This window comes from Schistocerca serialis, chromosome 1, assembly GCF_023864345.2.
Source record: "Schistocerca serialis cubense isolate TAMUIC-IGC-003099 chromosome 1, iqSchSeri2.2, whole genome shotgun sequence".
NCBI classification, from domain to species: domain Eukaryota; kingdom Metazoa; phylum Arthropoda; class Insecta; order Orthoptera; family Acrididae; genus Schistocerca; species Schistocerca serialis.
The window spans coordinates 74,957,278-74,974,975 of NC_064638.1; the positions used below are offsets into that span (position 1 = coordinate 74,957,278).

The 17,698-nt window shown below is 37.9% G+C and overlaps 1 protein-coding gene across 4 annotated transcripts in view; it reads left to right on the top strand.

The window, feature by feature from the left end:
* LOC126461814 (protein yippee-like 2) overlaps window positions 1-16,466 on the top strand; it is a 654,536-nt gene extending 638,070 nt beyond the window's left edge. For all 4 annotated transcript variants that reach the window (XM_050096026.1, XM_050096025.1, XM_050096027.1 and 1 more), the window contains 3 exons: window positions 4,475-4,518; window positions 8,169-8,277; window positions 15,150-16,466. In XM_050096026.1, coding sequence (XP_049951983.1) covers window positions 4,475-4,518; window positions 8,169-8,277; window positions 15,150-15,239 — 243 coding nt within the window. In that variant the 3' untranslated portion in view covers window positions 15,240-16,466. The remainder of the gene's footprint in view (window positions 1-4,474; window positions 4,519-8,168; window positions 8,278-15,149) is intronic.
* The last annotated feature ends 1,232 nt before the right edge of the window (window positions 16,467-17,698 follow it).

Below are 17,698 nucleotides of genomic sequence, written 5' to 3' on the forward strand. Positions count from 1 at the left end.
ATTGTAGGTGTTTAATTTGAAAAGTTCTCTAATTTTTTTGTTTTGGTAGGTAATTAGCACAAAATATCCCGCCTTAGGACTTCATCCCCAGATTTAGCCGAGGAGTCTGTAAAACGACAGTACGGCTCTGGTGAGTACACATGACCCAGTTGAGGCCAGACACTGATAATTGACAGTTCGGCAGATGGCGATGGAGAGAGCAGAGAGTCGCGGCAGCTCGCCAAGGTTTCGCGAGGTCTAGCAGATACTTTTCTTAACTGCTTCCGCCAGAGCGGCGCTATTTCTGGCCCTGCTGCGCTAATGGCTGGGGAACAGCGGCGCGCTCGGGCTGTGGCGCACTGCACCCTGGTCGATAGCGCAGCCGCATCGAACCCAGGACTGCGACGCAGACACCCGCGGCTGAGCGACACTGCTGCTGCGGTGTCGTGAGCCTTCCGATTGTCAACCGTGGTGTTTCCGAACACAGATAATATAGCCGTGTTTTTCCCGACCCTGATATGAAGCCGCACCAGGAAGTGGCGGGGGAAGGGGGGGGGATCTCTGCCGACTGTTTTGTAATCAGAACAGCCCTTCAAATTGCATCCAGGTGTAGAAACGGCTATGCACATGGTACACAGATCCTGTTTTAAGAATATTTTTAGCTTCCTGTGTTAACATAGCCATTTTTTAAATTAATGGAACAATTCTTAACGAAATTCTGTTGGGGTATAATCGTGTAAATGAAAAAAGTATGTGAGATTCAGTATTGTACGAATATATTATAAATGAGAAAGTTTGTGTGTGTGTGTGTGTGTGTGTGTGTGTGTGTGTGTGTGTGTGTGTGTGTGTGTGTGTGTGTGTTGCACAGGCCCGCTGAAATATCTGGACGGATTTAGATTAACTTTGTCATTGAGAAAGCCTGTACCTTGAATTAACACGTAGGCTACCTTTTATTCTGTTCCCGCTGTATGGTCAACGTGACTGCTGTTCCCGTGCGGTGGGTAACGTGACTAAAAAATTTATAAAAGTTAACTATCAAATGAATGCATTCAGTTTAGCGAAGAGATTAGTTTTTAATTGTTTTGACAAATGAAATAACTACGTACGTAAATCTAGGACAACAGAAATATTCATGTAGGACAAAGTCAACACTAAGTTCCGTAAAAATGCGGATGAGAATACTTCGCAGCACTTACAATGTTTCGGAAATGTAATGGGTTGTGATACTGCCAGGATCATTGAAATAAGATTCAAGGATAAATGTTGTCCACAGCTCGTGGTCCAGTGGCCAGCATTGGTGCCTCTGTGCCTCTGGATCATGGGGTCCAGGTTTGATTCCCTGATTTTTCTCTGCCCGGGAACACACTGCCCGGGAACTGGGTGTTTGTGTTGTCATCATCATTCCATCATCATCATTCTTGACAGTGGCTCGATTGGATTTTGTAAAAATTGGTCGGTGTATAAATTGGGACTTTGTGCAGGCGCTGATGACCGCGCAGTAGGCAGTAAAGCGGCCCCCCCCCCCCCCCCCCACCCCCCACACACACACAAAAGATATACGTTAAAAGTGGCAGGTATTCATCTGGGCACCCCATGTTTTTCATACAGGCTGCTCAAGGTTGACTGCTTACTTGTATTTAGAGCCAGAAATCTCTTCATAGATGCAGAAAATGGTAAGCCACAGAACATTATTTATAGAGACAAATTACAGTAGACTTCTGGTTCTCCTTAAACACCAAGACACTATTATGATCTTTTCTGTGCTACGCATATCACAAACCGTTGTGAGATTATTTACTCTCTTTCCTGGCACATTTTATAATTTGCTACTCAGTCAAGCAAGAATTGCACTGGCCATAGAACTGTGTCAATGTTCTACTTCCACAACTCATTTTTCAGCCAGTGTAGCAACGCAGTACTTGGACACCGAGGACAACAAACAAAGAAATAAAGCAAGGAACGTTGTCCCAACTATAGACATAGATAAGAATCTAAAAACTAATTCTCCCAGTAGGAACTGAGAAATGTACATTATGTGAATTTATTTAAGAACAGAGAGACTTATTGGGCTACATTAAGCAAGAAGTTCAGCATCTTAGAAAGTAGAGGTCATGCAGGCCTTAGAAACTGATACGTAAACATCAAACAACTGTGCTGCTTCAAAGAAAGCAGAAGAAAACGAAATATCACTGAAGTAATCTATTCCAGTTGCCTCAAGAAGTAACATGATAGACTATGGTGAAGCAAACAAAACTATTTGGAAATATTTATGTGAGTGTGTGAGAAGATAGGATGAAAATTTGCTAACAAAGATATCTGATAAATATAGAAAGTATGAAGAAAGCAAAACAGAAATTTGTATTAGCTGTAGTTAATACACTGCTTGTCACCCTGGCAACCAAACTATTAACTTGGGGGATATTGTCCCACTCCTCTCTCAACGTGGTCTTCAGTTCTTGCATGGTTTGGGGACGGGGTATTCGTTCAGAAATATGTCTGCCCAGAGCATCCCAGGCATGTGCTATAGGGTTTAGTTCTGGGTAGTACGCAAACCATTCCATATGTTCAGTATGTTGGATACCGCATCAGTCCTGTGTGAGTGGGTATTGTCATCAACAAACAATCCGGGCCTACTGCACCCCTAAGCAGATGGACATCATCCAGAGTAATCTCCCTGCAATGTCACTGTGCTGTAACGATAGCTTGCACAAAGCTATGCAGCAGTGTTCAACCATTGTGTATAATGCCTGTCCACAATATAATGTGCAGGCCATACTGATGACGTTCATGAACATTCTGTGGCATGTAACATGTCTCCACACTAACTCACTAACTGGTGGCTAGAATCATTTACCACAGTGAAGCAGGATTCATCAGAGAACATCACTGTGGGCCATTGTTGCTGACCCCAACTAAAATTCTCCCTACACCAATGGACTCTTTCTCGACAATGACTTGGTTGAAGTGGAATGTTTGGAGAATTATGTGCAAGGCCTTCCAGCTAGCTCAGGATTTTGATAACCTAACACATGAATTGTACAGAATTTTGCACAATATCTCTCTTGAGAACATCCAACAACTCTTATCAATCACTGTCTTGCCGATTAACTGCTTGCATAAGGATCAGAGGTGCAGCAGTGCATTATTGACTTCCTCAATAAAGGAAGCTCTTTCTCTTTAATAAATTTTCCAATTTTTCTGAAATTATAATCATTTGTTTGTCTGTACAAGTGCATCCCATCTACTGATTTCCATCCCATTCCTTCATGTTCTTTTTGTGTGCAATGACAAATGGTGAGGTTTGATTGATCAATGCAATTAACAACTTCTAGACAATAGCTAAATACTGAATCCTTTCGCCCATAGTGCTAGTCTACCAAGATCTGTATGAGAATAGGAAGACATTAGGAGGGATACAGAATGAAGTGTTGGAATAGGCCATAAGTTATAAATGCTTCATTTGTAGAAAGCAGGGGCCCACTTTTGAGTCTGGATTTGGCACAGATTAAATTTGTAGAGTAGTTTCAGTGTTCTTCCATGAATACATCTAAAGTTCTTATGTGACTATTCTGATGTGACGTTCATCTCTTTGTATGGGGCGTAAGGGTGTGCAATTTTCTTCTCTAGTGGTATTAAATATATATAACCATTCTTTGTGTGATATCTGTTATGCTAAAGAGACTGTCAAGATAGAATCACAATCATTAAATCACTTTGCAGTCTCACTCTTAGATCCTTGATTGCAGTTTTATGTGGATTATAAAAAAAAATGTTCAAATGTTTGTGAATTCCTAAGGGACCAAAGTGCTGAGGTCATCACTCTCTAGACTTACACACTACTTAAACTAAGTTAAACTAACTTATGATAAGAACACCACACACACACACACACACACACACACACACACACACACACACACACACACACACACACATATATATATATGACTGAGGGAGGACTCAAATCTCGAGCGAAAGGGGCCTTGTAATCTGTGAAATGGCTGTGTGGCTGTGGATTACAGTTAGGGGAATTTACAACAAAGAATTCTTCCTGAAGCATTCAGTTTTTGTCTTATTTAAACTGTTTATTTCTAGCTTAAATAATCTCTGGTGAACTGCGGACTGTTACTTCAGTTCAAGTAAATTAGAGCATTATAATTCATTCTTCTTTACTTCCTGTTAGCATTGTCACTGTGTTGTTGAGTGGTGTCATTTATCAAATGGTTCACTGACAATGTGTAATTATATGTTGAAATTTGGGGCAAAGGAATGCAAACGTTAAGTACTACTACACCGAATAAGTTAATCCTGTAATTTCCAAACAAGGAATTAAGTTTTCAATAACAGCGCTTCTACAGTGGTAGAGTAGAAAGGCGTTACTACAAAGTTTTGTTTCTGTAAAGTGTGTGTCATAAAAAGGTGACTTATTTATCACTTTTATAGACAGCAAATATGATTTACCGGGCTTGACTTGGACAAATTATTTCTGTTGCAGTCCTTCCAGGGCAGCCAAGGAAGGGCTTACCTCTTCAATTCAGTGTAAGTAAAAATGAAATGATTGAGTCTTTGTGTTTCTAAAAATACTTTTAAGCAGAGTAATCTTGAAAAAGTCAGATAATCAATACTTGATGCTGAACTGTGCGGGACAGTAGAGGCAAAGTAGGTATTTCATATTATTGCGATACGCAGTTTAGTATTACACTTCAGTACATCCTTCTGTAAAGTGCAAGCTTGACAATGGTTCAATAGTTGCCTATTACGGGATTAAGCTCTGGGATACAATTCATTAAAATGAAATACACAACTTTAACATGAAAAAGTGTAAAAGAGAATTGGTGAAACATTACACAAGAACACAAAGCAAGATACTTGCTTTTATTGAAGATAGTGAGTAAAATACTTCACTTGTATTTTTAAAGATAACGTTTTTCTGCACAAATGGTGAAAAAAATCAAAACTCCTTCTTTAGCATAGTCATTTCATATTGTTATTGATATGCTGCCGCCCACTCTGGTTATCTGTATATACTGATATTTGAATGAATTCCAAGAAGTTTTATCTGTTTATCTGGAATAAAATTTTGTTCCATCGACTGATAGTGTACAAGATGATGAAAATTACTATTGTTTATAGAAGCTGTGGTGGTTAAAACTGTTACACTTAGACCTTCTTAATTCCATACTTTTCAAATCGGTTATATTTTAAAAATATTATGCTCTATGTACATTGAGATATCTTGCTCATCATCACTGTGTCAAATGAGCTGCATGTAGGTGTAACAATTGTAAATACACTATCTGACCAAAGGGGCTTGGATGTCTGTTAGTAAACATTAATATGGCTTGTATTTATTCTTCACCTTTATGATGGCTTGACCTCTGCTGAGGACGCTTTCAATGAGTTGTCTGATAGTTTATGAAGGAATGGCAGTCCATTCCTCCTTAAGGGTTGACATTGGAGAAAGTAGTGAAGTTGGAGCCTAGGTCTGGAGTGAGATCAACATTAAAACTCATCTCAAACATATTCCATGGGGTTCACATTTGGATTCTACACATGCCATTCCATTTCAGGAATATTATTTTCCACGAACCACTGTCTGCTTTATTGCAGGAGGCTTTACCTTGCTGATACAAACAGTCATCGACTCCACTGTATTCCTCTACTGTACGCAGTACACAGTACTGTAAAACATGTTTATGTCCTTTAGTATTTAGTACTTTCGTAAGTGCAGTAATGAGATCACAACCCATCCACGAAAAATGTAGCCATGTCATAACATTACCTCCTCCCTACTTCAGTGCTGACACTACATGTGATGGCAGATAATGTTCTACAGTCATTCACTAAACCAAAACCCCTTCCATCATATGATTCATCGCACCAAATCACTCATTTACAATCATTTTATATCCAGTGGTATCACCCTTTACACCACCTCAAGTGTTGCTTTCCATTGACTGAAGAAATGTGTGGCTTATGAGGTGCTCCTCGCCTATTGTACTCAATTCTTTTTATCTCAATGTGTGCAGTCATTGACCTTGCTGGATTGCTGGCAGCACTTTGAAATATCTTTGGGATGAGTTGTAACATTGATCTCACCCCAGACCCACTGATGTCGTGCAATTTGTTACGATAACGCTCCGCAGTGCTCGACAGTCCCCATCTGTTAGCTCATGACGTGTACCTGATCTTCCTTCATATTCCCACTTCACAGTTGAATCATCAAAAGTTGACTTGGACAGCTTTAGAAGGGTTGAAATGTCTCTGAAGGATATGTTACTCAAGTGACATTAAATGAATAGCCATGTTCGAAGTTGCGGAGCTCTTGTGACCAACCCATTCTACTATTACTGCGTCCCTGTTGGCAACAAATACTCCCCACTCCCTTTTGTACCCTCAAATCTGCCTCTTGTGATACATAGTGGTCAATTCTGCATTGCATAGGGATATCCAGATACTTTTACATCTGACCGACAAAAATATTGAAAACAATTGCTTTGCATGTATGATTTAACTGATTTTTACTGTTTTCCTGTTTGCTTGGTCTAGGTGAATCACATTGCTTAAATATTTGAGTTACTGCCTTGTGGTAAATCACATTTGTTTCGTGCAGTGGCATTGTCTTAATGTGTAATTTTCACATAGTTTTCCTGTTCCTTTATTTTATATAGTGTAGTATTATTCTCTCTCCAGTACATTTGTGCTACTGTTGGTTCTCTGCAGAAGATACATTTACAAATATGTACTTACAAACTGCTCAGCTAGAGTTTTGAACCACCTGCATATCTGCGAACATATGTAGGATTAAATTCAAGAGGAGCAAGGGGGGGGGGGGGGGGGGGACTTACAAACCTAAAAAAAATTACTTTACTGTAAGATAAAAAACTACATCCTGTACAAAAGGCACTCGGTGACATCAAAATGTGCTACTGTGTAATATTCAGCACCGTGCTGCTTCAGCCTGTGTGTTGCAACACGCTCGGATTTTCCTTTGCATACTATTCAAAAGCTGCTTGAGGTATTAGCCCTGGAACCTATCCTACCATCTTTGATAGCAATCCTCCTGATGTTATCTAATGAGTGATGAAGGTCCACGCAGTGATGCACTGCAAGTTTGAACTGTTCCCAAGCACGTTTAATTGTATTCAGTTGGTAGATATCACAGGCTATTTCATTCATTTCTTTCCTGTCTTTTGGAGGAAGGTATACATGATATTGGCATAATATGCTTGTGCATTGTCATCCTGAAAAATGAACCTATCACCAAAATGTTCATTGTAACGGTGGCCAATATAGGTCAGAGGATCCAATACCGATACTGCACAGCCTTAAAATTATGCTCAATAATGCTGAGAGGAATCCAACATCTGTACATGATACCGGCCCAAAACACAACTGATCTGGTGAACCTGTGGGTCTGTAAGCCTGAGATGTACGTTAGTACCTCCACACACTCCTGTGATGATCATCAGGCGTCAGACAATTCCTAAACTTGTTACTGAAGAGAACCTGATGCCACTGATCAAAGTTACATTCTTGACATTACTTTGCCCACCTTCTTCATGTACGATACTTTTAGAGGGCTTGACTGCTATTTATAATGGAGATCTAAAGACTAAATTAATTGTAAGGAAACAGTTGGATACTATCTTTGTTGACGTGGCCCTCCCAACTGCATTGAAAAAGGCATCACGCTGTTCTTTTACACTCTCCTAAAGGCATCTAGGAAGTAGAGGTCATCAGCTTTTGCTGACAACCTCTACAGGTCGTGTATGTTCAGTGTTTCCTGTCTGACAATACTGAAATATAATGGAATAGTTTCAATGATGTTGTTGCATTGTATGCAGATCCACTGGGCTACTTCCTGTCCTGACAACCTTTCTTGCTATAAAGTGACATAGTGTTCATGGTCTAAACTTGAAATGACCCTTTGAGGCAGGTTAATATATTGAGTAGTGAATATTCTACCACTCACACTACTGAAACGCACTGAGAATGTAGCTGTACTTCTTGGGTGCACACAGAGATTTCTTGTGATCAACATAGTATAAAGAAAGAAGTTTCCAGTCTTGATAACAAACTGTGCAAGTCATGATGACGACGACAAAAACTTATTTTTGAAAATTTTGTGTTTGATTACATATGAAATACTCTTTGTGCCAAAACTGACTTTTGCATTTGTTGTTCAGGGTGAATGTGGGATGTGGCCCTGCAGAAGAGAGAGTCCTGCTCACGGGACTCCATGCTGTTGCCGATATATACTGCGAGTGCTGCAAAACAACACTGGGGTGGAAATACGTAAGATAATTCAACTAATATGTTTTTAATAGAAAAAAAGACCGCAAAGAAAAAGCTATTTTCCAGTAATTGTAATGTAAGTGACAAAACAGACAGCTCATAAATAGACTTTTGCTGTACTGTAATAGTAAGAGCATGTATATTTTTGAGCACATCATTTGCAAATAATAACAGATATTCATATTCCAATTTTTCATAGTTAATAACATTATTGTCAGAAATTTAATTCTAATTATGAATTCATCATGCTGCAATATGTTGCTTCTCATTTCCGCCACGAGACAACAGAACAGGTTGTACGAGAGTTGTCCAGAAAGCAAAGAACTTTTTGGTGTAACTAAATAAAAACAAAAGATATTGGTGTAAAACTTTATTTACAAAGTTACAGTACCGTACTCTATTTTGAAATATTGTCACAGTAATTGTGAAGGGACTTATTGTAACATGGGACTATTTTTTTCAGTTTCTATGTTGTACACTTGTAGTGCCAAAGATTTGACCCAGAATGTCACTGTTTGTTTAATGTCTTCATTGTTTGTGAACTGGCATTCTTGTGATCGCTGTGCTTGGGGATCAGCAGTTGGTGTGGTAAAATCATGTTTTACACTCTGAATGATCCTGATAATTCATGTTCGAAGAAACTGTATTCTCTGCCTGGAAACTTGGTGTTTGTGTTGTCCTCGTCATTCCATCATCATTATTATCATTATTTGTGACAATGGCTGGACTGGAATGTGTACAAATTGGACTGTGTAAAAATGGGGACATTGTATGGGCACTGAGGACTGTGCAGTTGAGCGCCCAACAAACTAAACATAATCATCATCATCAAATTGTATTCCTGTTTTAGCTTGAGAGCCTCAGACTGTTTCATTCTTGCATTGCTTTCTACAAGTGTTTGCATTCAGCTTCCCTGAACCATTCCATAACTGAAAATTTAATCATAATTATTAAACATGTAAAGTATTGTAATTTACTTGGTTTTCACAAATGGGATACAAATGCAGTCTGAATACAGAAAAAACACTCAGTGTCATATTCCACTGATCATGCAGTCTAAAGTTGTGTGTGTGTGTGTGTGTGTGTGTGTGTGTGTGTGTGTGTGTGTGTGTGTATGCCAAAAGATTAAACATTTATCAGTCTCTTCATTGTGCCTATCCGTGACCCCACACTGTCTCCATATGGTGAGTAACGATCTATCATTTTCGTAATATTAACAATATTATGCAAAGGACAGATTTCTACTTACGTGAAGGTGTCACATTGAGTTGCAGGCAGGCACAATGAAAAGACTGTTACACATTTGAGGTTTTGCCCTGAACCTTTTACAGAAAGAAAAATGCACGCACATTTACACAAGCAAGCACACCTAGACTCAAGTTCCACCTTAGCCTCACACAGTGCTCAAACTGAAGGCCCCCTACTTTTGAACTCTGATCATGACGTACATAATTCCCACTGAATACTCTAGTACCCTCAGATAATTTTCCCTCTTGATGGACTAGTAACGGTACATATGTTCAATGTCAGAGAAACTGAAAATCCTAAGTCCGTGGTACATTAACAGCAAATTTGATGTCCCTCCACAATTTCACTAGCTCTCATATTTACAACAGTTGTTCAAAATGGCATCCCCCAGCATCAATCTGGGCTTGGAATCATCACACAGAGTTTTGTCATACCCTTTCTAATAATTCAAACAACAGCAAATTGTGTTGCAGGCAGAGAGAATTCTTGCCAGATGATCCTATTCAATCTCAATAGGTAACTCGTAGACAAAACTTTTCACTTGGTCACACAGGAAGCAGCAAGTGGGATGAGATCAGGTGAATATGTTGGCCATGAAACAGGACTTCCTCTGCATATCCTCTGTTCAGGCTTTTCATGGAGTGCATTCACAAACCTGCAGTCCAAAATGAGATGGAGCTCCATCATGTTGGACATTTGGCTCGCTTATTTCCAGGCCAAGCTCCCTTACCTCTGATTGATACATTTACCCTTCTCCAGCATCCCTGAAAGTTTGTTACATCATCATTGAATCATCCTGTAAGTAATATTCGAATACACTAAAGATAAATGGGCTTTGTAACCAGAGAAGTTGTTATCTAATTACTGTATCTTCATTAGCCAAGTGCCCCTGTGGTAACATACATTTTCCTTTCTTAAACTCCAGTTTTCTATAAATTATTAAGGGAAACATAGTTTCAGAGAAATTGATGGACTAAACTTGGAGGTGAATGAAATTTTTCAGCAGCAAACTTTGTTATTGCACTTGCTCAATGAGCATCTGGTTTATGATTAGCTATTACCAAGCACATAGCTTTTATTGTGGGTATATTTTGAGTATTAGGAGACCTGCTTGTGTAGGTTAATGTGCAGCATGCTAACCTGTGACAAAGAGGTGTACACCAGGCCCAGATCAAATTCACAGTGTGTTTTAAGGATTGTTGATCTGGTATACTGGGCAGCTTGCCTGTGATTTTTAGGTGGTTTCCCACATTCCTTAAGGCAATTGTTGGGGGCTATTCCCCAATTGCCACTTCATAAATTACAAGGAACAAAAAAGTTAAAATCTGATTACAAACTGGACAAAGTTTACGCAATTTGCAGACTGATGGCACACTCAACTTCTGTCCCTTTTGCATACATACGTACGTACATACATACATACATACATACATACTTGACAAGCCATGATATGGTGCCTGGCAGAGGGCTTGTAACATTACTAGTCATTCTCTTACCAGTTCCACTAGCAAACAGAACAAGGGGAAAATGACTGTCTACATGCCTCCAAACAAATCATAATTCTTCGTATTTTGTCTTCATTATCCTTACGCAAAATATATGTTTGCAGTGCAAAATTGTTCTGCAGTCAGCTTCAAATGTCAGTGCTCTAAACTTTCTCAATAGTGTTCCACAAAAATACCATCCCTCCAGGGATTGCCATTTGAGTTCACAAAGCATCTTCTGGTGAAACCTACCACTAGTGGGGTTAAGAATGGGTTACACTATTGTTTTATACACAGTCTCCTTTATAGATGAGCCACACTTTCTTAAAATTCTCCCAATAAACAGAAGTTGACTATTCACATTCCGTACTGCCGTCCTGAAGTGCTAGTACCATTTCACTTTTCTTTAACCCTTCAGTTAACTGAAGACTATGGTGACGATAATGACATGTGGCCACAGCATTAAAATTAAAATAAATTTCCCAAATTATAAAAAACAGCAGACACTACAATGGGATGAATACTAGGGAAGACATTACATGTATTAACATGAATATATCTGGATTATTTCCAACTCACAAACAAGTAACATTTTTAAAACTAGTGACCTTCTGCATTTCAGTACTGGAAAAAGATAAACAAAATATTTTTGGATTACTGTTTTTTGGGAATCATATTAAATAATGCATTACTCATACTAGATTTTCTTTACTCAAGATTTTTCTGAATGGTTTCAAACTCCTTTTCTCTCACTCCTCCTCCTACCTTCATGATTTCTGCACCCTGAAGCATACTGTAGCTTTTTAATTTTCTTATTTAGTGCTTTTCTCAGTTTACCTGAAGTTAGGAAGATAATTTTTTCTCATGCCTTCTGAGTTACTTGTTCCTCTTTCTTTTCTTTCACAGCAGCTGTCTCATACTCAAATAATCTTTTGTGTTATTCATCTTTTTAATCTCTTCTTCAAGATACCTTGGGTTTTATTCTTGTTTTTGCTGTTCTTCTAATAAGAGTTTTTTCTTACATTCTTCCTTCTAAGAATTATAATTCTATGTGGTATCTCGCCTGCTGTCAGTGTTCAACACATTTACTTGCGAAGTAATGTATTCTTACCACATGACTCCTATTCCATAACTAATGTGTAGTATGACAATTACCAACACTGTAGAAAGAGAAAAAACATTCCAGTGACGAAGCAGGCAGTTAATAATTTTGTAAAAGAAATAAATTAAAAAATTGGCTTGAGAGAGTTTTGAACACTGCCCCTCCACTCGGCAGTCCAACACCGTGACCACTTAACCATGACGCTGTGGCTGTGTAAATATGCTCGATGTTATACTTGTTAAGCTTGGACCGTAAAAGTCTGCCACAATGTGCTACCAACTGGTAGCACTGAAGTGAAGTCCTAGTTGTGTGGGAAGAGCTATCTATGCACATCATAAACCATGCATGTTGTCTATCAAAACCGTATATATTTGACCCATAAGGCAGTTATGTCACGTGAGTTGTACATGCGCAGAATCTCCTTAAAACATGCACAAATGTAGGTGTGCTCATGACCCTGATGCCAAGTTTCACGGAGTCTAGAGGAGCACTGGTGCAGCAGATTTAAGTGCCATATCTTTCAGATTGCAGCATCTCTGTTACGATCAACAGCATTCAAAGAAAAATAACCAATAACTATGTAAGGTGTCGAAAGTTAGGGTAGTCATGTACTCTTATGCTCTTGCACAGCAGCAGCCACTGCTTATACTGGAATATCATTGATTTGAATTTAGCATTATGGCAACAAGATGCAAACACAATTTAATGTTTGAAAAGGACATGATGTAAATAAACAGTCTCAAAAATCAGGCACCGTGGCTGACAATACAGTGAGAAATAAACGTCCCAGGCCAAATATATTTGTTCCTGAAACTGTCCCCCAGACTCTGGACTTATTCAGCAACATCTCAAGAAATCTGTATGAAGAACTGCAGCAGGGACTGATTTGAAGCGTTCTAGCATTCGAGCAATACTGAGAAACTGTCTACACATATTTTCATTCAAGATCCATAGTTCACACACATACTGGCAGTGTAACAAATGAGATTGTGAACCAGATTCTCAGAATGATTGATAATGACGGATTTGATGTTGGCTGCATCTGCTTTGCACTAGGAGCCCATTTCCAGCTGAATGGGTTTGTGACTAAGCAAAAATGACGATTTTGCGGTTCCCGTTAGTGTGAAGCAAAACCACAGCAATCTCCCAAAGTTACTGTTAGTGTCGTGGTGTGCAACAGAAACATTATCAACCCTTTCTTTGTTTGTGAATCGGAAACTAATAGACACTACATTTCAGTTTTGGAACAATTTGTCAATACACAGCAAGCAGGGGAAGATCGACCAGACATGTGCAAGTAAGATGAGGCCCAGTCACATCACACTGAACAGATGTTGTGTGTTTTTGATGAATACTGTACTTCAGGAGTTGAATCTTTACTTTGAATTGCCCTGAATTTACTGGTGGACATGTGGATTGGGCTCCATATTCACCAGATGTGACTCCCTGTGACTCTTTTTTGTGGGACACATTGAAAGACACTGTCTGCTTAACTGTCGCATAATATTGGAAAAATTTAAATCATTTATGTTTGGCGTTTTCTCTTGGGGCATTACGAAATGTCGTAGCATATTTTGTTGTTCATTTGTGCTATTTCTCTACTGGTAGTGGTGGACATTTGAACTATACAGCATACAGTGCCATCTGTTATCAGCTTTTTTTCTGTGTAAAATTCTTATAGCTTCTGTGATAAAATACTTTGTGTTGCATGCTTCCATCAATTTTTGTTTTCATGTTCTTTAATTTAAAAGTCATTGTACCTTTTGTTGCACACATTGTCAGTCTTTCACTCAGTAGAATGTATTGCTTGATGTGTACTTTTCACCTGTCTTTTTTAAAAAAATAGTTTCATTAATCTCTCTGACCCTCTTGAACAATTTTATGTTGAACAGTAGTATTCGATAGCAGTAAACACTATTTTGAGTTTCTTGTTTATTATTTCTTGCTAAATGCAAGTATGCTGTAGCTCCTGTTCCTTGGACATGCACAGAGTTATTTGTTCAGTAGTTACAAAGATTTTTTTTAATGTGCATAACTAACTGGGGAGTGTGCCAAAAGGGTATAATTAAAATCTCCTGTGACCTGAACAGGTCCTTACAGTGAGGATTATTACTGTATTTGGTTGTTTTCCTAATTTCCCTTTTCTGTAGTCTGAAAACTGTATTAACGTTTTGTGCAGAAAAGCATTCCATTGCTAAGAACTGACTTAAAATACCAATAGAACTTAACTGTAAGGCATTGGCTGTTACTGATGACAACTTCAAGGGCATCTAATTCTGATCTTCTTCTGTTTGTAACTTTCGTATTGACACTGTTTCAACTGATAATAAATACATATTTCTAGAACTTTAGTGTATGCTATGCAAATACCAACTACATTTAAATTTCCGGTGTCATTTTTTCCTGTTCAAACTGAAATTTATGGCATTTGTTTTATGTCCAGTGTAGCAGTATTGTAAACTTTTGTGAGGGTTTCATATACTTTCACTGCAAGGAGACCTCTTATTCTTTCAGTGGCTATAATATTGCAGTCATCAGTAAACATAATTTTATCCCTTGTAATTGAGTTTCTCTGGAATTGCCACTTTGGATGAACACAATGCTGGGTTTCTCATATGAAAATTGAATAAACATGTGTAATGTACATGAGGCATGCCTTACATGATCCACAGGCAGTAGTTCACACATTACTCTTTCCTTTCTTGTTAAAGTAGCACACATGATAAAGAGCAGAAAAATGTCACCTCATTATTAAAGTTGATTTTAGTTTGCAGAAATGCAGCAAAACAATGATAGTGACAAGTGAAATGCATTTGCTGTTATAACTTCTATTACTTGCCTTGTATTAATGTCTATATCATGTAAGGTTTTGTGTGATCTTAAGCTTCTCCAGCGAATCGGTTGTTTTTATTGCTTTTGGGTGTTTGTATTGCTGGGTGCAGTCATTTACAAAACATTCCATGAACAGTTGCACATCCTAGAACAATACAAATACATAATGAGTTGTTCTGCATCATCTTTCTGTTTTTGTGTTCCAGGAACATGCTTTTGAATCAAGCCAGAAGTATAAGGAAGGCAAATACATCATCGAGTTGGCTCACATGATAAAAGAAAATGGTTGGGATTGAACAACAGTTTAGCCCAATGTTGCCTCATGGGAGGCTCCCAGATTGTCCCACACTGCATGCATGCTTGGATGATCTTCTGTATTGTGAGAATTTAATTTGTGTTGAAAACCAGAAGAATAGAACCAGTGAAGGAAATGAACCATGACATTGTGTGGTAACACACAAGACTCCACACATGTGTGCCTGCACCCAGTGGTGTTAGCAAAGAGAGTGTACTGAAAGGAACAGAAGCGCTCTTCTTGGTCTTAATAAAGAAGAAAGTAAAAGTAAATATATGTTACAAGAATGTGCATTCGACATCGACAGAGACAATTATAAGATATGTGTTACTTCATGAACAGGCTCTAGAGATAAGTTACAGATTTCTATGCTTAGTTTGCACTGTTCATTGTTTTTATATCTATAAAAGAAAGCATTAAATGTGGGAGGCGGTATTAGACCTATGGACGCAAAGTGAAGTCCACGTTGTTTTATCTATTGGGTACCTGGCGGCAGAAGGAAGCGGAGCCTCATGCATCCGCAGAGATCTGAAAAGTTATATTATGTACTTACTGTGTGCCAGGTGAGGCGATGGCCACTGACTGCACGCTCGGCTGTAGTGCTGAGGCAGAAACTGCTTTTCAGTTTGTGTGAATTAAGTCTGACAATTTGCTTACTGATAATGTTTTCTCCAGATATGCAGTTGTGGACTTTACCATTGCAAGTTTAGCTTGATGTGATAAGTGGTGGCAGTCTTATCTTTTATTTGCATCAGAGTGATCTTGATTAATTTATACAGTTGTTGGAGAGTTTGGTTGATGAATGCTGTGAGCTTTTTTTGACACTTTAGACTTAAGTGTACTTAAGGAAGAAAATTCAGTTTAAAAAGCTTTTAATAATTTGAATAATCATGTCTCACTTTGCTGCAGAAAAGAGAAATTGCCATCACAACTCTTTTTTGGTAACCCAGTCTAGTCTTTCAGTCTGTGCATTCATTATTATTTCCCTTGTATTAGATAGTATTTGTACGAATTTTTGTTTTTCTTTATGTCCTCTTTTTTTTTTTCTTTCTTTCAGTCCTCACATGTTTAATTTGGAGGTAGTTCAGGGGTAGATATCATCTTTCCAGAATACAGTGAAAACACTTACACTTTGAACTTCATCATTCGAATATTTTCTTTCTACCGATTTCATGTTGACATTGTCAGATGAATGGAACATTTTGTTTCTTTGAATTTTTTTTTTTTTAACGTAAAGGAGCAGAAAAAATGCGTAATATATCCATCCATGGAATTTTGATGATGTCAGTACCGATTATTTTCTTTTTATCCTAACAGTGCAAGTGATATATGTGGAACAGTTTTTCAGTGTCTTTGATACTGTAACATGTGATAATCATTTTATCTGTGAATTATTTGCTCCATGTGTGTACCAATGTGTAGACTGCATAAACAAAGGCAGAAATAAATGTGATTGAATTTGATATTAATGACCACATAATGTATGTTTTTTTTCCTTGATAATTTTTTATACATTCAGTTCATAGTATTTTCAGTTTGAATAGTTTTATAACAAAACATGCCATATTTTTATGTATTAGTGGTAAGTTAATTTTATAATCAATATGCTAAATCTGCAAAAAATAGTAGTGCTATCCACTTTCATTAGGAAGCAAATTAGCATGTGCATCATTGGAGTTTTTAAATTTGATATGTCTAGAAACTAAGATGCCTGTGTGTAAATGTGAGAACTGTCTTAGGTGATACTTTTAGTTTTATATACTGGTACTTGTATTCCTAATTTCTTTTTTCTTTCGGAATTTGCACAAGATGATATAGGGCTGAACTACATGCATACATATTCTACATTTTCTTACAATACAAAAATTGTGTCACTAAACTTATTTTCTGATTTACTTATAATGCTGGATAAAGAGTAGGATTGTGTGTGATCGAAATGACTTTCTGTTAGTATATTTGTATTTTCACAATTACATTTTCCTAGGATTCCCTTATATAGTATAAATGTGAGAATATTATTCAGAAATATCTGTACACAAATGTTATATTTTGTATGTATCAAATGCTATGTTCTAGATTCTAACTCTTTAAAACTGGTAATCTAACCAGAAAACTAAATGAAATAAATTAAAGAGCAATCTCAGTTACAAAATCTGAAGTGTTTTATTAATACTTGTTTCACAATTGAATTTTCCATTACAGGTTCCCCGTTGGTGAAAGTGAACACATTTACCAATTTTGTTTTGACTGCACAGTTATACAGGGGTTGGCCAAAAATATGGGAACACCAAAAACACAACATATTACCATACTTTATACAGTGTGCTAAACCCACTGCCATTCAAAACATCTTCCAGTTGTCTTAGGATGGATACACCCAGATCCTTTGTGGTTTTGAAGGATATCTTGTACCATTCTTCCTGCAAAATAGTGGCAAGTTCTGGTAATGATGGTGGGAGT